The sequence below is a fragment of the Brachyistius frenatus genome, unplaced genomic scaffold (assembly GCF_029030835.1).
Source record: "Brachyistius frenatus isolate BFR_SWC_R1_liver_20210118 unplaced genomic scaffold, ASM2903083v1 Contig_23, whole genome shotgun sequence".
NCBI classification, from domain to species: domain Eukaryota; kingdom Metazoa; phylum Chordata; class Actinopteri; family Embiotocidae; genus Brachyistius; species Brachyistius frenatus.
In genome coordinates, this window is record NW_027210622.1 from 1,632,313 (window position 1) to 1,651,112 (window position 18,800).

General features: G+C 40.6%; 3 protein-coding genes across 4 annotated transcripts; 1 reads left to right on the forward strand and 2 right to left on the reverse strand.

The window, feature by feature from the left end:
• Positions 1–1,015: 1,015 nt before the first annotated feature.
• On the reverse strand, positions 1,016–7,438 carry LOC138620153 (arf-GAP with dual PH domain-containing protein 2-like). Of its 2 annotated transcripts, XM_069697126.1 has the most exons (12): positions 7,291–7,438; positions 6,580–6,710; positions 6,097–6,188; positions 4,551–4,639; positions 4,296–4,408; positions 4,019–4,165; positions 3,619–3,702; positions 3,290–3,439; positions 2,213–2,275; positions 2,034–2,111; positions 1,584–1,812; positions 1,016–1,464 (listed from the first exon to the last, which is right to left on the reverse strand). In XM_069697126.1, exons 1-12 carry the CDS (start codon positions 7,376–7,378, stop codon positions 1,436–1,438), a joined length of 1,293 nt encoding a protein of 430 aa, XP_069553227.1. In that variant the 5' UTR covers positions 7,379–7,438; the 3' UTR covers positions 1,016–1,435. The 2 variants fall into 2 exon arrangements, with proteins under 2 accessions (XP_069553227.1, XP_069553228.1); XM_069697127.1 differs by lacking the exon at positions 3,290–3,439.
• A 2,177-nt stretch (positions 7,439–9,615) lies between these two features.
• On the forward strand, positions 9,616–12,354 carry tefm (transcription elongation factor, mitochondrial). The gene is made up of 5 exons (XM_069697247.1): positions 9,616–9,747; positions 9,983–10,470; positions 10,820–10,969; positions 11,079–11,257; positions 11,442–12,354. The coding sequence occupies exons 1-5, from the start codon at positions 9,705–9,707 to the stop codon at positions 11,704–11,706; spliced, it is 1,125 nt and encodes a 374-aa protein (XP_069553348.1). The 5' UTR covers positions 9,616–9,704; the 3' UTR covers positions 11,707–12,354.
• Positions 12,355–12,521: 167 nt separating this feature from the next.
• On the reverse strand, positions 12,522–18,800 carry atad5b (ATPase family AAA domain containing 5b). The gene is made up of 14 exons (XM_069697246.1): positions 18,147–18,800; positions 17,373–17,711; positions 17,189–17,285; positions 17,004–17,086; positions 16,655–16,803; positions 16,004–16,175; positions 15,593–15,867; positions 15,378–15,471; positions 15,239–15,303; positions 14,845–15,043; positions 14,629–14,753; positions 13,742–14,535; positions 13,118–13,276; positions 12,522–12,794 (listed from the first exon to the last, which is right to left on the reverse strand). The coding sequence occupies exons 1-14, from the start codon at positions 18,706–18,708 to the stop codon at positions 12,692–12,694; spliced, it is 3,216 nt and encodes a 1,071-aa protein (XP_069553347.1). The 5' UTR covers positions 18,709–18,800; the 3' UTR covers positions 12,522–12,691.

The following is an 18,800-nucleotide window of genomic DNA, read 5'->3' on the forward strand; positions in this document are numbered from 1 at the left end:
ATGACCTGCTAGCTAATCACAGTAACTTGACTGCAAAGCGGCGTTAACGGGAGGTTTTTAGCATGCGTGCTCTCCGCCACGCCCCTTCGACTCGAAGATCGTATATTCAAAAGAAGGGTCACGTAAGAAATAGCCCATCAACTCATCCCACAAGTGAGGTCTTTAAATAGACGCAGAGATCTTACTGCATTAAAGTCTTTAGCGCCGTTGCTTGTCTAGTAAGAGAAGATTTCTGGTACTGGGAAAAGCTTGAGGAGTGAGACGTCTTTCTTTTTCTCCATCTTGGAATGATTGGATGGCCTTGTCAGCATGCGCCACCTACAGGCAAGAAAACTAACTGCAGCAACTACAACTGTGAGACACTCGGGTATGGTGTGGACATAACGACAACTTTAGGTAGCCTATATCCTTACTATTAAATTGTTAAAAGAGAAACTCTCTTGTCAGTGAGCCTGTAGCATATTTCTGTGCATAGTGTATGTATTAAACAAACATTTATGATGAAATGCATCGTGATTACAACATAAACGGAAATGATAAAGCTTTAAACATTAAGTAGCCTATAATCCAGGTGTTGCCTTTAGGTTCTTATCTTTGTCTATAATGTACTTTGCAGTTTCAAAACATTTGATGATAATTAAGTGACAACAAACTGATAAATGCTGATGTGTGGATTTGGAGTTGACGGTATAGCAGTTGTCCATTTGGCCTGGTTGCTGCTAATCCGCTCTGTCCCAATGACCTGGCTGTAATAATAAAGGATCCGACAGAAGCACATCTGCAATGCCTCATATAATCCCCAACTGTCATCTGACACAGTACACTGTATGTTTGTTACTGACGAGGAATATACATGATATATGCCCTTACAATTGGTAAACATTTAAGCAGGAATCAGCTATTTATTAAGTTTAGACAGCTACACAAAAACTGTAAAAAAAAAAAAAAAAACCTTATCTTTTGAAAATGTGCAAATAAAATAATCTACAAAAACTACAAAAATGCAAATTAACTGTAAAGTTTAAAGTCCTTATTGTTAATAAATAAAATATTGGGTTCCAGTAAATCCATAATATATTGCAAAAGATTGCTACTAGGAGTTGTCCTCCTGGCAATGATTACAAAAACAGTGTAATAAATTCAAGAGACACTGCTTCCAATATGCATGGATGTTCTGAAGTAGCAACATGTCAGCAGTGATTGTAACTTCTCCAAAGTGTCAAACAGGTGAACAGTATAGCCAATATGCAAAGTGGTGGAGTTGATCACTTGTCAGTGATGTCAGAAGTTTGCCATAAAAAAAAAGTGTGTTTGTTTCTTTTTTTTTGCCCCACTGACAAGCTCAGGAGCATCTTTGGGGAGCTTTCAGTCTGTTATGTCCCAAAAAAACCGATACTTTAGTCTTTTTGAAAATCAGCAGGTAAAACTGTTCCAGTCATTTTCCCCTTCTCAAGTTGGCTTCATCTATATCAAAGAGAGAAGGAGAGTGGGTAATGATAAGATCAGTGGCACATGTATTAATTTGTGTGTATGTAAGCACAGGACAACATTAGTTGCATTAAGGTGTAACAACAGTATCCTACTGGAGTAGTCCTCTGGTGTCATGGGTTGAGAGATGACCTTTCTGAAGGCCTCCATCCACTCCCTCTGTTCCTGCTGCGTTTCACACATGAACACAAAACACCTGCCCGGAATCTCCAGTGTGATCCCCCAGCACCACCGGCCTCCCCTCGTGCTCCGTCTGCTGCTCTCCGAAACAGAGTAGCCGTGGTTCTCTGTGCCTATAAAGACAGCACCCAGATCTGTAGCATCCTGCAATGTAAACAAGCAACAGAGGAGTATAACTGTAATTAAATATAAACTTTATATATTGTTTCATATCTGCATTTGATTTGATTTCTATCTAAAAAATTCAATTTGTTTGAATGATTAATCATTGTTTTTATCATTGAATTACATGTTTTTATGTTTTGTAATTATTTATTAATTCACACACACACTTCAGGCATAATGATATATCATTTGTTCATTACCAGAGGAGATTTGAAATATAGAAGCTTTCTGTTCATGGAGCACAGCATGAACCACCTCTTTTTGAATGGCTCCCTTTGCTGAAAATACACACATACACAAACACACACCAATCAAATTAGTTTGGCAGATAAACCAAAGGTAAATATATGCAATTCATAAATTCAGATAGCTGACAGACCGTCGGGCCAGTTTTCTCCATGTATCCCTCTGTCAGGCAACGTGTTGTTATCTGAGGTATTAACTGATGTGCACAGAAACACAGGAAACACTGTTAGCTGAACATCTGAGGAAGTTTAATACTTTAACAATCTTTAGTTGCAATCAAAACTATTCAATCCATCAGAGTTTGGAAGGATTTATACATCAAATATTTTGTCATGTTCTTGATTTGTTTGTTACATTTGGATGAATTGTGTTATATAATCAATTTAGCAGTATGCTTTTGTAAAACAGCCAGGTTATAACTAATCAACCTCCGTGCGATAGTGCTGTTTTTCAATCACTTGTTATGTAAGAGAAGCAAATGTTATGCTGGGAACTCTATGAATTTGCTTCAGCTGTGGATACAGATATGAACCCTGCCTTTGCAGGTGTTCAAGCTGAGTAGCAAAGATGACAAAGATAAAGGAGCTGTCTCCAAAGCTAAGATAATTTAATTTATTTTATTTTATTTTTTTATTATTTTTTTTTAAGTAGTTCATTTCATTAAAAAAGGCAATGTTTCAAAAAAAAAAAAAATAAATAAATTAAAAAGCGACGATTTCCAAGACACACTCATGTTACACCAGCAACCTGTTTAGGCAAGGATGACGGATCAAAATGTCCCTAAAGGGAGTCTGACATTTGAAAACAACAGCTGACAATCGTTCTTGTAACACTGAAGAAGACTTCCGGGAGGCACTGATGAAGGCAGGAACAAAAGTTTCACTATAGACTACAAGAAGAACACCAAACAAGGAAGGAGCACAAAGCACATACAAGTCCACTTGAAAAGGCAAGGAAAAAAATGGATATGCCTGCAGTTCCTGGAGTCTGTTTTATGGAGCGATGACACTGAACTGGAGCTGTTTGGACCAATTTATCAGTGGTATAAGAAGGGTAATGCCTATAAAAGAAGAAGACCGCCATCGAAATGTTTGAAAGTTTGGAGGTGGATCCCTCCTGTTTTTGAGTGTTTTTTGATGTGTTTTGCTGCTTGAAGATGAACGTGATGGCATCAGAGTGTAACTTGAAGCTTGGTATTGATTGAACTTACCAGCAAGGAAATCCTACATACATCCAGGTCAACCAAAACTTGGTTCAGGAAATGTTCCTGGAACATCCTTGTTGAGTGGCCATGCATCTCAATCTTCGGATTTGAACCCCATTGAAAATCTTTGATGGGGTTGAAAGAAAGCAGGGGCAGCTGGGAAACCAACAACATTATGTTTTCAAAAATCAGTCAAATATGCTCTATTGAACTTTCTTTGGCTGTTTCTCAGGACTTTACTTTTATTTACAACACTACATTTTCTTGCATGTTGAGAGGTTGAATAGTTTTGATTGCAACTGAATGTAGTTAATCTTAATGAATATTTGTCTCACATCAACGTCTTGAAGATTGGGATGTTTCTTCAGGAGGTATGCCAAGCGTGTCGCCCGAATAGAATTGAAAAAGGATACAATAACCTACATGGGGTCAGACATAGAGCGGAATATCAAAAGGACTAATCCATACAGTGAGATGATTTCATTAAAGTGTATCATTTCTATGTACAGTTTATACAGGGGTCACCTTCCAAACATGGACAGGGGTACAGTATAAAGGATTTATCTGTGAAGGTCTGCTGAGATTAGATTATATTGTTTTTCTCGCATTTTACATTAAGTGCAAGATTCAAAGGTAACGTGCGCTGATTTGATTTCTGTGCTACAGGTTTGCATGCTGCATATCCAGACATTTATCTGTTCAAAGTAGATATAGCAGGATAGCAGCTGCCCCCACCTGGCCATCCTCATGGTAAACAAACAGGTTCCTCGTGTTTTCATCCTCCCGGTAGGAGATCTGCAGACCGTGAGCGTGACCAATCTTCTCGGGCTGGAAAACTGCATTCAGATCCTTCATGCTGACAACAGCTTTGGGAACTTTGGACTTGGTTTTAAGGAGAGGATTTAGTAAAGATTTAATAAGATTAGAAACAAAGTTATTTTAAAGGCTGTAACCCAAGAATTCTCCTAAAACATAGTTAACGTTAATAGTTTGTACGTAAATAACTACTCACATCCTCTTTAATGAAGTATCTGAGGGTGAAGTCTTTCTTTGACAGCAAGAAGATCCTCTTCAGATACTGCTTGTTGTCTCTGCCCTTCTTCCACAGTGTTGAGTCAAACAGATCTGAGTTAGATACACCAAATGGTTCAAAGAGATTAGATGAAACATAACAGCTCATGGTCTGTGTGGAAAACAAATGCAGGATTCTGAATACTTTGCTGATGGGAAGATTGTTTTCTTCTTGGTTTAGTGGCAGGGTAATTACCTGAGCTATAAACCCTCTGAAAATAGATGTTTTCTCCTGTGAATTCCCTTCTTTCATACTTAGCACGGATCCACTGATCCTTAAGAACACTGAAAGCAAGTAAAAAACTCATTAACATTTTTTTATGGATAAAACACAAGAGTTAAAAGTAAATGGAAGCCACTGAAACCTCACTTTTTCCACATTTTGTTATGTTACAGCCTTATTCCAAAATGGATAAAATTAATTTTTTTCATCAAAATTATACACACAATACCCCATAATGACGAAGTGAAAAAAGTTTGTTTAAAATTTTTGCAAATCTATTAAAAATAAAGAAGGAAAATATAACATACATACTGCAAGGCTTTGCTCAATACTTTGTTGAAGCACCTAAGGCAGAAATTACAGCCTCAAGTCTTTTTGAGTATGATGCTACAAGCTTGGCACACCTATTTTTGGGCAGTTTCTCCCATTCTTCTTTGCAGGACCTCTCAAGCTCCATCAGGTTGGATGGAGAGCGTCGGTGCACAGCCATTTTCAGATCTCTCCAGAGTTGTTCAATCGGGTTGAAGTCTGGGCTCTGACTCATTTGTTATCTTGGCTGTGTGCTTAGGGTCATTGTCCTGTTGGAAGATGAACCTTCGCCCCAGTCTGAGGTCCAGAGCACTCTGGAGAAGGTTTTCATCAAGGATGTCTCTGTACATTGCCGCATTCATCTTTCCCTCGATCCTGACTAGTCTCCCAGTTCCTGCCGCTGAAAAACATCCCCACAGCATGATGCTGCCACCACCATGCTTCACTGTAGGGATGGTATTGGCCAGGTGATAAACGGTCCATGGTTTCCTCCAGAAGTGACGCTTGGCATTCAGGCCAAAGAGTTTAATCTTTGTTTCATCAAACAATTTTTTTTTCATGGTCTGAGAGTCCTTCAGGTGCCTTTTGGCAAACTCCAGGTGGGCTGTCATGTGCCTTTTACTGAGGAGTGGCTTCCGTCTGGCCACTCTACCATACAGGCCTGCTTGGTGGAGTGCTGCAGAGATGGTTGTCCTTCTGGAAGGTTCTCCTCTCTTCACAGAGCAACGTTGGAGCTCTGTCAGAGTGACCATTGGGTTCTTGGTCACCTCCCTGACTAAGGCCCTTCTCCCCTGATCGCTCAGTTTGGCTGGGCGGCCAACACCAGGAAAAGTCCTGGTGGTTCCAAACTTCTTCCATTTACGGATGATGGAGGCCACTGTGCTCATTGGGACCTTCAATGCTTCAATGTTTTTTCACGTTATCATTATGGGGTATTGTATGTTGAATTTTGGGGAATTTTTTTAAAATTTAATCCATTTTGGAATAAGGTTGTAACATAACAAAATGTGGAAAAAGTGAAACGCTGTGAATACTTTCCGAATGCACTGTATATACCAAAACCTTTCAGTGTGTACTGTTCCTCTTTCTATATTTGCAACATGACTTCTCCACTCCCATCCACTAAACAGACTATTTGTTGAATGTTCACTATCCACTTCCGTTGAGCTAATGAGGTGAGTGGGTGGCAAATGCGGTAACGGTCACTCACACACAGTCTTTTTGATGAGGCCGGTAGTAAAAGACAGGGACATGCTTCTCAAAAATGGCTTTGGCAACAACATTCCCCCTCTCCTGCATGAACTGAAACCCCAGAGTGGGAGATTTTAACAAGTGAGAACAAGACAATTAATACTCCACCAAACTAGACATGGTTACTCTGCAAAGTTATCCAAGACAGACCTCTGGTTATTATTAACATAATATATATCCAAACTTTAACATGACTAACAGATTCAAAATTCAAAAGTTTTATCAGTTGAATTATCAGACAATATGTTCTAAATGGAATAGAATAAGAAAAAAAAAGTATTAAGAAGGAAATTTGAAGATAAAAATCTAACTATATGTAATATGCATCTTGATATTGCCCTTATATTAGGTGAAAAGGTTCAAATATAACAACAAATGTTTTTACCTCAATGAATAATTAAATATTCCTCCATATAAAATGAATACAACCTACAAAAATTACCTCTACTAGTGAATCTTCCCAGAAATCCAGACGTATGGACTTCACTCTGCTGACAGCAGGCAGATTACGATGTATCCCTGAGCAGTTCAGGCACACAAAGATCCCAAGAGTGTAGGAGGCCCAGTCCGGCCCTGCAAGCAAAAAATAATCACATTGTTTATTTTTTAAGAAGGAACTAAATACATTACAAACTAGTTGTATTAGCCAAAGATATACGTCTAATATTATAAAGTAATAGTGCAAATAAGTACCTCTCTTCTCTGCAAATATAGAGTGGGTAAATTGAGAATTGACAATTAAGAATGAAATGAATTAAAGCTTCTTGTTTGTCTTTAAATGTACTTTCTCTTTCATGTCCTTTCAAACAGGCACACACTGTATTAACTGTCAGTGATGGCAACAAAGTGGTGGAAGGTAAAGGAGGAACAATGAGATCATATCACACATATACCTCTTCCCCTTATAAAGGTTTATTACAAAACATGGCTTAGATATAAAATATTATTTTGGACATGGTTTTGTTGACACAAAAAAACATCACATGGCTTTATAGTACAAGCTACTGTTTAACATGTATTGCACTTTAATAAAGAAAAACATTTCAGATATATAGGTCGTGGCAAAAAAAAAGTTAAGAAAAAGTCAAACGGTGCTAATATATTAATTGAAATACATAGATTTTGTTTGTTGAATGTGTTTTATTGTACTCACCAGGAGTTCCACAGTCAGCACACAAGTCATTACCCGGCTGTCGCACCAAACTCAGCAGGATTTTGTTATTTCTTTCCTGACAGGCCATAGATGAAGGTAGTTTGCTTCTGTCAAATCGACAGTCAAATCCCCAAAAAAAGCTTCCAGGTTTTAACTACATATTGATTCTACATATTGTATGTTACAAGAGCTGTGCTGTGCTGTAGCAGGTAAGAAACAGAATTCCTTCTGACTGGTTGGTGGCCCAGTATTTCCTCTTACCACAGCAGCATCATGAAGTTTATTGTTCAGCACACAACAGCGGTCCAGAAATAACAGAAAGGAAGTGAAACAAACATCACTGTTACAGGGTGATTGACTGACAGCATCAGGCTGATAGACTTAGCTCGTAGAAAACTGAGTTTGAATGGTGCGTTTGAGGTGATAGATTAAGAAATTTTATTTCCAGAATATTTGGCAAATAATTGAAATGAAAGGTAGAAATAACAAAGCATCTGTTTACATTTGGAAACTTTTTAGACACAGTATATTGATGCATTATTCTACTCTTTGCAACCTGTGACAGCTCCAGTGCTAAATCTAATTTATGGTTTGAATAAGTATGAGACGTATTAAAGGCTCTATGGCTACAGCACTTTGACAAATCCAATGTTTTCACTTGTTGTGCCCGATTAGAGGTCTTGTCATTAGGTATTTATTATGGCAAGACAAATTACACATTTACCAATTTAATAGTATAAATCTGTGACTCCCAGTAACTTTATCCAGCTTTTAAATGTGTGCGAGGGAGCAGGGCCTTTAAAAAAAAAAAAATTGTGATGAACACGGTCTCACTAGCTACAATCTGACAAGCATTTCAAACCCTGATCAAATGTTTCCTTTTCTAAAATGTTCTCCAAATTCTCTTCATCTGCTGAAAGGTGATCCAAATAGTCATAGCTTGAAACAGATGGAAAATTGATGGACCTATATTGCAGATCTATAGATTGTCCAGTATTAGCTGCCTTGTTTAAATTATGTTTTGCCCACCAGGCTGGTCATGTGACTGAAAACTTAAAATTTTCATAACACAAAATTAAAATAAGTCAGTCTTTTTTATATATAACTCTCTAACTTGCATTACATTAATCTAAAAACTATTTAGGTTGATTTCATACTGTCAACCAGTCTTTCATAAATGTCTTTGTGAAACTGATTTCAGGGTTGGCCTTTTACACTTTGGCTCACAGTGTGACCACAGTAACCATGAAAGAGAGGGAAATGATGCAGGAGGGGATTTTACAGGTAAAGTTAGCATCCCCCTCACCAGCTGAGAACAGACAGATCAATGATGAGAGGTGGTAATGGATCAACATCAGCTTTGAAGTCTGATTATCCAGTCTGGGACAATTGACAGGCTAATTAGTGAAACCTGCAACTTGTCATGAATCCTGTGAGGTTCTGGTCATTAGGTCTTCTTTTAAAAGGATAGCTGCTGACATCATGAAGAGCATTCTTGCTGTGCAATCACATAAGATTATTTTTTTCACTATGCAAAGAATTTTATGGTCTTTGGCCAACTGAATTGTTTGCATTTAGTTTACCTATCTGTTACCCTTGATACTGCTGATATCTCAGATAAATATTTGCTTTTTTTTTAAGACTTGTTCTTTACTTACATAGAAACATCTTTACACCTCATCCACCTCAATCTAAACGACAACTCTCCATCAACACAGAGCTGCAAAAGAAACTTGCAACGTGTTAAAAGTTGCTGTACCCCCCACAGCGTTCTTTCAACAGGATGTAAACCTACTTAAATTAAAACTGAGTTTTGCATCTTTACCAGATAATTTAAATATACTTGGTTGGACTGTAGGCTACATATTATACATATTAATATAAGATTGCTACAGATGTTGAAATATAACAATACTAGTCAATCCTGTCTTCTGCATTTGGTCACAGGTTCTGATGAGTGTGTACTTCCCCTGAGGTTAGGACGTAGCCTCTGCAGGCCATGTGAATACATCTCTAAGATTAGGTAGGTAGGTAGGTAGGTAGGTGGGTATATACTTTATTAATCCCCGAGGGGAAATTTTTTATTTTTTTAGAATCTTACATCAGATTAAAAAAAAAAAGGGTATAGACATAACAATATTTAAATGCAGCTCAGTTATGAAAGAATTAACCACGTGATTTTGTGGCGTTAACTCTCTGCACATTCCCATACAATAGGTGGCAGCCTCCACTTTGTTTTACAATCCTCTTATAAACAAGGAAGAAGACCCCCGGAACCAATCAGAGTTGTATCGTTGTCCTACGCCGGTCCGTTGAAATCGTCGGACACCATATAACCTGAGGGCAAAGTTGTTCAATTTGCATGATGTTGTAGCTCAAATTAGTAATTTAAAAAAAAAATTAAATGAACGATTATGTGGGTCGCTCGGCGAGTTCTGTCGTCTGTCGTTCAGAGAAGTAAATATTTGTTATAAAACTATCAAGTCTTAAATTCGTTGTTTTCTGGATTAGCAAGTAGCGTTGCTAGCTGGTAATGATAGTGTTATCTTAAGATTTTAAAGGTTACATTTATATTTCTATACTTTTATCTGTTAAGACCATTATCTTTGTTGTTGTTCCCCCCCACCCCCCACCTTTGGACTTGACATATTTGTTTGGACAATAGTAACTTCACACCGTTTTTGTTTTACAGCTCAGTATGCGAGTCGGTGCGGTTTATTCCGCCGCCCTCAGCACGGCTCCCTCCCCGAGCTGGAGCCGCGGTACCTCCAGTGCACGTGTTGCTGGAGGAGCCGGGTTCCCGTGGCGGGCTCCGAGACCCTGAGCGCCACCCTGTCCTCCACCTCTGAGCGGGAGGAGGAGGACCTGAGCAGATCCCTGGATGCCTGCTACACCTACGAGCAACGGGACTCCATCCTGCAGCTCCTCAACAACGCCACGCCGTCGGAGCTGGCCGGCGTGAAGCTGCTGAGAGGCCGCAAGTCGCTCAACATCGTGGAGTACAGGACTAAAAACGGACCTTTTAAAACTCTGGAGAGTGTGGTGAATGTGCCTCTGCTGAAGCACAAGAGTGCCGTCATAGTGTTCAACTCCATCCTCAACCCGGTGAAGAAAGAGAGGAAAGTGAGGATACAGCTGGCCAAGTTTATCAGGCCAGAGGTCGACAGGTCCTGGTTGGAGGTGAGTTTCTGATCCTGTGTGTGCGCGATCACGGTTCTCATGTTTGTCATTATGTCAGAAAAAAAAAAAAAAAAAGTATTGTAGGGCAGAGTTTTAAACATATTTGTTGTTTTGGCTTCTGGTTTCTATTTGTCTGCATCCAACCTGCTTCAGGATGACGGGGGAAACCTCCCCAGCTGTCTTGCCTCCCCTTTATTCATTGACAGCTGGTTCAGACCTCTCTTTCCAATGACAGATTTAGTTTTGATCTCATTGCCTCTCTGCTGTCAAATAAAATGTTAAATATGAAACGCGAAAGCATGATAATGCACTTTGATCACCTGCAACAATTCTGTATTTGTTTATTCAGGAGGCCAGTTCCATCGTGTCAATAGTATGTGGGACTAATAAAATCGCCTGGGCACATGTGGACCGTGGAATGATAGTGTTGGACTGGCAAGAGCTCGAATGTCCTAATTTCTTGCGAGGAACATACATGGTCTCTGCTTATTTGAATGATGTGAGTATATTTAATAGACTCTTAATAGACACTTCGATGGGTTCAATGACCAGTATTTTTTTTTTTAATAAAAATTTGGTTAGAATCTAAACTTCCTCTCTGCCAACAGGTCTCTTCAGTCGTGTCACTCCTCCCGTCAGCGGATTTCTACATTATAGAGAAATCCTCCATCTCAGTCCAGAATACAGCTCTGTTCCCCATCATGGCCCACATGAGGACCGTGGAGGCCATGCTGTTCTCTCTGCTGGAGCCCAGAAACTCCCCACCAGAGGCCAACATTCCTCCCAGGTAGGAAAAGGCAGTGCATACCAATAAATACTGTTGTCGACCTCAAACATGTACAAAAACACTGTTTTAGTAACATTTCAGACCAGATGTGGTCGTTTAATTTTTCTTGGCATTTAAAATCCTGAACACTTGAGCGGACGTACATGTGACGACTCGACACTAACTTTACTTCGTTCCTTTGCAGGGTTCTGAATATGATGCGGACTGCTGTGGGACGCCACTTTGGACTGATGGTGGGCGAGTCTCGGACCAGCGGGGCGCAGGCGGTGCGGCAGCTGATGACCGAGTCGGTGACACAGAAACTTCCCAGGATAAACTTTCCTCAAGAGATGCTCGTCAAATATAGGAATTCCTTCCAAATGGGCAGCAGGAGAGGAGGGGAGGAACTCTGCGATGCTATGCTTCAGGCTGTAGCTTTTTACGAGCTGCTCAGTGAATCTTCCTCATAGCCGCCACCAGGATCAGTCTCATGTCCTGACTGCACTACATCCACTAAAAGAAACCTCCTGAGTGGCATTCTGAGCCGTTTAGAACTTTCAGGAACAGATTTGTTGGGAACAATTGACACCTTTAAAGAATCGGATATTCTGACTGTTCCCTAAAACACTCAAATACTGTTTTTCAGGCCCTGAAGATGAGGGCTGCTGCTACGGTGTTTTGTATTTCTCCTATAGACCTTGACAGGTGCACAACGTAACGGCTGTATGCCATTTTCCTGCTGTCTGAAAGTTTTCACTCTTTTTCTTGCCTGTCACAATTATTACATAACTGTCTGATCGTAATTATTTGAGCATAATTGTCAGAATAGTTTCTATTCATCTGTATAACAACTGATAAAACTGTCCCTTTATATTTCCACGTCATTTTCCACCAAGTGAGGTTGACTGGTGTTGTTACCATGACTTCATTTCATCGCACCCATTTTTCTACTGTGACTTAAAGGCACATGATTGGAGAATTAACCATTTCTTTATCTCGAGGTGCTTAACAGTTTATATTCAACTGACTGCTTTTTGATGAGCAAGTATTGACATAAACATTGTGGATTTAGTTTTTAAAGCCAAACACCACAGCCAATAAATGGCTCATCTTCATAAGCTGTTTGAATGTTTAGACTTTGGTTAGGTTTAAACTACAACTGTGACTTTTAAAAAAAGAAAACCAAATTAAATCCTTATTTCTATGACAATTAATTGTCAACTAAAATGAGAAGTATTATGCTGACCTCACCAATTACACAGGTCATCACAAAGTACTTTACAAATTCTTTAAAACGGCTTAAATGTAATTTACAAAAATAGAATGGTTTTTTTTTAATTCACTTTTCATGGTTGCACTTACATTTAAATAACACATTTCATCTAGGCTCTATTAAATTAATCTGATAGTATTCAGGTAAAACAAATACTGACAGGAGGAAAGAGGTAGTGAGGATCAACACTCTTTCCAGACTTTTCTCCAAGTGAAATCTTCTGACAGGAGCTGCATGGTTGACTTTGAGAGTCCCAGGTGTTTGCTGTTGAGGTAGTTCACAACCCTAATGTGGGAGATAAATCATTTAAATTTTAACTACAAATAATGATGTTTAAATAGTCAAATTGAGGTTAAATGTTTAATAACACTTCAATAATTGGAAATAATTATTTAATCCAGCAGTGATCTAAATAACAATAGCTGGCCTGGATCTACACAGTGTACAAAGTAATGAGTAAAGTAGGGGTATGATTGAAGATACAACTGTCATCTGGCTTACTCCCACAGTCTTCATTTATTAAATACAATTAAAAATGTATTTTGCAAATTTATAAGACATTTTAGCCTGTCAGGTCTGAATTTATATCACTGTTGTGTGTGGCCTACCGGACCGGCTCCTCTTTGAGTTGCCGAGCTCTGTGAGAGCGACAGATAGAGCGGAGGACCGGCATGTAGTCGACACCAACGGCCTCTCTGTTCCCCAGCAGGCTGAAGGATCTACTGTTGAGAACCATCCTGCTGAGCTTGAACCTCCTCTGGGCGACACTGCAGGGTCACAAACGAGAGGTGAAAAACAATGTCATCGGCAGAGTGTCCTTTTCCAGTAAAATAAGAAAAAGCCATTAAGGTTGGATGTAAAATACCGTCTTATTTTATTAACAATAAGCTCACAAATGCATTGATCTCTGAAACTCTTTGGCAGGTCAAATGTAGTTTTAAAACTTTTATTTCTTAAACATTGCTAAATAATGTTACGCTGAACTAGTTATGTTTGAAATAGACGGACTCAAAATCTGGCTCCTACGTGGTGTGAGTGCACTTGATGTAAGTTGTTAACAATACTTTCACTTTAACTCAATAATACAGTAAAGAGGAAATGAACATGATGGAAACTTTGACATTGAAATGCCTAAAGAAACGTATGACTGGAAGACTGAAGTGAAAACACTGAAATGTCAGAGTGAACCATTTGAATCAGTATTCAGCAGTTGAGATGGAGAACAGACTCACTTTGGTGCACACAGAGGTCGAAAACTAAAGCTGAGACTCTGTCTGTTAGAAGAGGAAGTTAACGCCAGGCTGTCGACCAGCTTCCCCCATTGTTTGTCCTCCAGTGTCTGTCTGTGTTTTTGGGCTTCAGTCCACGCCCCCGTCACTCTCCACGAGCACCTGTGACACCCTAAACCTTCAGCAGCAGCCTGAATATACAGCAGTCCCTCCTGGCTCCAATTCCGGTCCTCCTCCTCCTCGCTCTTCTCGTCCAACAAACCGTCTTTGAACTCTGCTCCCGTCCAGACAAATGTCTCAGAGCCTGGACCGAGCCGTCCTGCAGCTGGCAGTGTGGCATCGAGGTAAGACATGAGGTCAAAGAAATCCGTCAGGGCGTCTAAACAGTCTGACACCACTTTGGCTGCATTTTGTTCAGTCTTGTCACTCAAACTAAAGACTCTTGAAGGATTTACATTAAATGATAATGATGTTTTTTGAGGTTTAGGGGTCAAAGTGGAGGATGATGTTTTGTCAAACACTGCTGTGACATATTTCCTTCTGCTAAGCCGTGAGATTCTTCTGACAGATTTGTTGCTGGTCTCTGACAAACTTGGACTGATATTGCTCTCCCGCTGCTGGATTTTAAAGACACTACCTGAAGGTGCCGGCTCACTCTGCAGCCCAGAATACATCACCTCGGCCCTTAAGGACAGAAGAAGCTCCAGGTTGGAGTAAAGAAGAGGCACACCTCTTCTCCAGCTCTCAGCCAACAGCTTCAGGAGCTCGTTCATGTCTGTTTCAGACCAGCACTGAAACTAAAGAGTCCAAAACAGAAGTTGTTGCCCGGTGAGGTGTATTTTTCTTTACAGAAAAGCTTCTGAGCATTATGTAAAGACACAAATACATACCCGGAGAAGGTTCAGCAGGTGGTTTGGTGTTACAGGGTGGAGACCCAGCATGTCGGCAGAACAGCCAGCCTCACGTGGAGGAAGCTGTGAGTCTAAACTGTTTCCTTCTTCAGTAGCATTTGAGTCTAGAGTAGGAAATCAAGAAAACTCCTGCAAATCTGTACTGGCATTAAAAAAGTTTCATTTCGGAGTAGAGTCAGAGTTAGAGAAACTTACACTGTACACAGAAAGGTTCCTTATGGAAGCACCCACTCTGGGATGCTTGTCTTCCACCAGTGGTGACCCACAGCTGCAGCTGCAGGAGGCAGCGTCTGATGTCACCACAGGTGAGTCTGATGAGGCTGCTGACGTCATCCGGATCCAGCCGCACTCTCTCAGCCAGACACACCAGCTGCAGGTAACTACAGACATTTGCCTTTGGATAGATGGCGTAAGTTTATGACTTACTGGATCTTTTTTTTTTCTCACATTTTCTTTATCAATTCTGCTTCAATGACACACTGGGCAGTCAGTGGAGGTTTTTTTTGGCACAAACATACCAAAAAAAAGTGTCGCTACCTCCAGACACATGCAGTGGAGCGGTAAAGGGATGTAAAAGTAACTGACTTACTGCGGACGGCGTTTTGAAAGTGATTTCCTCCAGGCTGCAGTCAAATCTCTCCTTGAATGAGGGATCTAAGGAAAACATTTGTTTTGCATCACAGCTCATCTTCAAACAATTCAAAACTACACAGTGTGTGTTTGTTTACCATTTGTGGTCAGAATGACTGGTCTTTTAGTGGTCGCCATGAAAGCCTTGATGGCCGCAAGGAAGCCGACATCATCATCAAATATGACATCAACCTGGAGGAGCAGAGGGTTGCAGATAAATCAGACCGAACATGGCTGATGTGCAGCCCCATATTATCATATTATATTATCACAAGTTACATGTCTGACAGCGTGGGGTTGCCGAAAGGTTTACCTCTTCAAACAAAATAAGTGATGTGGCTGTCTTTTTGTTTTGTGGCTTTGGTTGGTCAGAGCCTGGTGATGAGTCGCCCAATTTCTTGCTGTCAGGTTTTTTAGATGTCGACAATCCACCAAAGTGTAAGTCATCTACTTTGGCCTTCATCTTAAAGTAGTGTGCCAAAGTGACTGTGGCTGGTTTAGCTTTTACTTTACGACCGGAGCAGCCGAGGTGCCTGGCTGCTCTCCTTTTTGAGGTAGAAGTGCAATTTTTAGAAAGCGTTGTTGCTCCTGTTAGAAGAAAAGGATATAAATATCTGTAAAATATGTTCAAATGACACTGAGGCCTCTATTTTTGGCTACAGATATAAAAGCTTAACGCTGACACCATAAGGTTTTTAAAAGATCACAGTCATCCGTGTCCTACCAGGTGAGGTCTCAGATTTCATTGTGCAGCTGTTGGTGTTGTAGTTGCTGAAGTACGCTGGTTTCAGCGGGTCGTTCCCTGACATCTCCACTAGGTGGGACTGGGTAACCTCCTTCAGCTGGGACAGAACATAGCGGCCACTACGCTGTGAGGAGCAGTTCACCTCAAATACCTTTCGTTGAAAAGGAAAAGAAAAATGAAAACAAGGACCTCTCTCATTTAAGTGGGATGTCCAGATGAATCCTGACGTGAAACACACATACCATCCAACTAACTCTACTATTACTCACACGAACATGTGACATGTCTGCAGTAAACTCCCAGGCAGAGGTCTGTGCTCTCACAGTACCCTTGCAGTTCACCTTAATTATTTTGAATGATCCATCTGCGAATACCTGAGCGAACGAGTTTTATAATATCATCGTTATATCTGTCGACTTTTCAATGTCAATTTGTGATTCAAGTGTGACAGTCAGTGAAATACAGCTCAGGTCTGAAAGATAACACTATCAATAATAAACTGGGACTTTTAGAAATACAACATATACACATTTCTGACATGTCCAAATTTGAATACAGAAAAGATAATTAAAGTTGTCAGTCTTTTCCAGCATTGATTCAAAGAAACTGGATCTATCTGAGAATTCCCACCTTGAAGCCGAGCTCCTGAGCGCAGGCATACACTGAGGCGGTCTTGCCCACACCTGAAGGTCCTGTAATCAGCAAGGTATTACACAGTGGCTCCTCTCCACCATCCTCTGACCCAGCTTCACCCTGGAAGTCTCCACAGTCCCATGAGTCTGCACAGAAGGACAGTTGTTACTTTTCCAACCAAAAATTACACACATGGAAACCTCTGACAAATCCTGGGTCATTTAAAAAAAAAAAAAAAAAAAAACAGTCATGTAGATATTTCAAAAAGGCAGGCCTGTGGCAAATTTATAGTCATCTTTAAATAAATGTCGGACTCTGAGCAAAAAGACTGATGTGATTTTCATACCATTACTGTTTTCTTCTTGTTTCCTTTCCTCCATGTTCATCCTCTCATTACAGGAAGCTCTGAGTTTCCATTTCTTCAACCAGCTGAAAAATGAAATAGAAAAATCAAAGTTATGCTCCTCACACTGATTTTAGGTCTAATATAGTGAGACTGTCGGCTACTATAGCCAAGTATACAAAATTCACCTGTGCAGTTTATTGACTGAGGCAGAGTTACCAATGACTTCACTTGAACGCTGAGGGCTGTACTTGTCTGTCCAGAGCACGTCCTCAAAACAAGTAACTGGGAAAAAAGAAAGGAAAAACATTTCCTGTTATTAAAGGACAAAACATGCAACAAGTATAAAGAACTAAAAAGCACGTGACAAACCTTGACAACCGTTCTGAAGAGTGCCAGAGTTTTTGAGTAATGGAGCGTTTGATTCTGTGGGTTGTGTCCATCCAGAGTTCAACTCGCAGTTGTTCACTGGACCCGCCTGCCCCCCACTTTGCAGCTTTAGTCTGTGAGTGCGACTCAGCTTGCTGCTCCTGGGCTGTTGCTGGACAGGGCGGGCAGTACTTTCCTGGACATCCTTGTCTGACAGGTGACAGTGACCCACACCAGCAGCACCCTCCGCAGACCTCAGACGCTTGGGAACCCCCTCTGAGATTTCATTTCCCCTTTTCCTCTTCTCATTTAGTGAGGAGCTTTGATATGAGAAGTGATCTGCTTTGGAAAGAAAATAAAGGCATAAGTGGTCATGAAGAAAATGATACCCTCAAGCCCACTTTATACCTGCAAGGATTACGGAACAGGCCGAGTCGGCACTGGGCCCCTGATCCAGAGCCTCGGTTTGAGGTGACTGTTAAGTTAGTCAAAGAATCACAAAGACAAAATACAAAATACAAGAGACTCAATATGGCTCAAAACAACAACAATGACATTCAAAATAACTCAAAACAACTACAAACCACTGCAAAGAGACTCAAAATGACCAGAGACGCACAACAACCGCAACAAGAGTGTCTCCTTCAGTGTTGGTGTCATGCCTTTTAAAAGTCTGTGCTCAGGTGTCACTTTGACTCATAATCCATCCATGGCTTTATAGTTAAATAAAAAGAATAAATGCACAGTGGAACTGCTAAAAGACAGTGTCTCACTCACCTGCGGGTCCACACTCCTGCAGCCCTTCATTTGCTTTCTTCTGCAGAGTGCTGAACAATGTTTGGACCGGAACAGCTGGATTACAGGTTTGGATTTCTTCCAAGCAGCTGTACAAACCACAGGGTGACAGCTGTCTTCTCCGGGTGGACAGAACAGACCTGTCTCGCACTGTCAGGTCAGATACTGTAGGTGAACTTCTCACCAGTTGCAGATCATCTTTCTCAGGAGGGAGCACTGGTTTCTGTTTCGTCTCCACGGGCTGACCCTGCTCCCCATCGCTCCTCTCCTTATTATTTCTTTGCTGCGTTGTTCTTAAGAAAATTGGTGCAATTTGAACGCCTTTTGGATACAAGGTCTTCTTCTCCTCCTGCAGGACTGCAGCTTCTCTTTTGGAAAAGTCCACCGTACAATTTGAGCCATATTTGACTTGAGCAGCCAGCGACGTTTCATCCCCAGAGCAGCTGGACTCTGATAAAACGATCACCCCGGGGATCTGCACTTGGTGTTTGCCTAGACTCGTTGTGTCCTTGTAGTTTTTGCCGCGTTTGAGTTTGTTTCGCATCGTAAAAGACTTGCAAACTCAAAAATCCTTAGTTAGCATCTTGGATTTGGCGCTTTGTTGTCACGGATGACGCAGCGGCGACGTCATTTTGT

What these genes read in the sequence shown, in the direction of transcription:
- atad5b (XM_069697246.1), bottom strand. Translation starts at nt 18,708, where the DNA reads ATGCGAAACAAACTCAAACGCGGCAAAAACTACAAGGACACAACGAGT. An exon ending in GAAATCTGAGACCTCACCTG is followed by an intron (nt 15,868 to 16,003) that starts GTAGGACACGGA and finishes TTCTTCTAACAG; the next exon opens with GAGCAACAACGCTTTCTAAA. An exon ending in CTTTCAAAACGCCGTCCGCA is followed by an intron (nt 15,044 to 15,238) that starts GTAAGTCAGTTA and finishes ATCTATCCAAAG; the next exon opens with GCAAATGTCTGTAGTTACCT.
- tefm (XM_069697247.1), top strand. Translation starts at nt 9,705, where the DNA reads ATGTGGGTCGCTCGGCGAGTTCTGTCGTCTGTCGTTCAGAGAA. An exon ending in GTCGTCTGTCGTTCAGAGAA is followed by an intron (nt 9,748 to 9,982) that starts GTAAATATTTGT and finishes TTTGTTTTACAG; the next exon opens with CTCAGTATGCGAGTCGGTGC. An exon ending in TCTCTGCTTATTTGAATGAT is followed by an intron (nt 10,970 to 11,078) that starts GTGAGTATATTT and finishes CTCTGCCAACAG; the next exon opens with GTCTCTTCAGTCGTGTCACT.
- LOC138620153 (XM_069697126.1), bottom strand. Translation starts at nt 7,378, where the DNA reads ATGGCCTGTCAGGAAAGAAATAACAAAATCCTGCTGAGTTTGGTGCGA. An exon ending in CCAATCTTCAAGACGTTGAT is followed by an intron (nt 3,440 to 3,618) that starts GTGAGACAAATA and finishes TTGGTTTCCCAG; the next exon opens with CTGCCCCTGCTTTCTTTCAA. An exon ending in TGGAGAAAACTGGCCCGACG is followed by an intron (nt 2,112 to 2,212) that starts GTCTGTCAGCTA and finishes GTGTATTTTCAG; the next exon opens with CAAAGGGAGCCATTCAAAAA.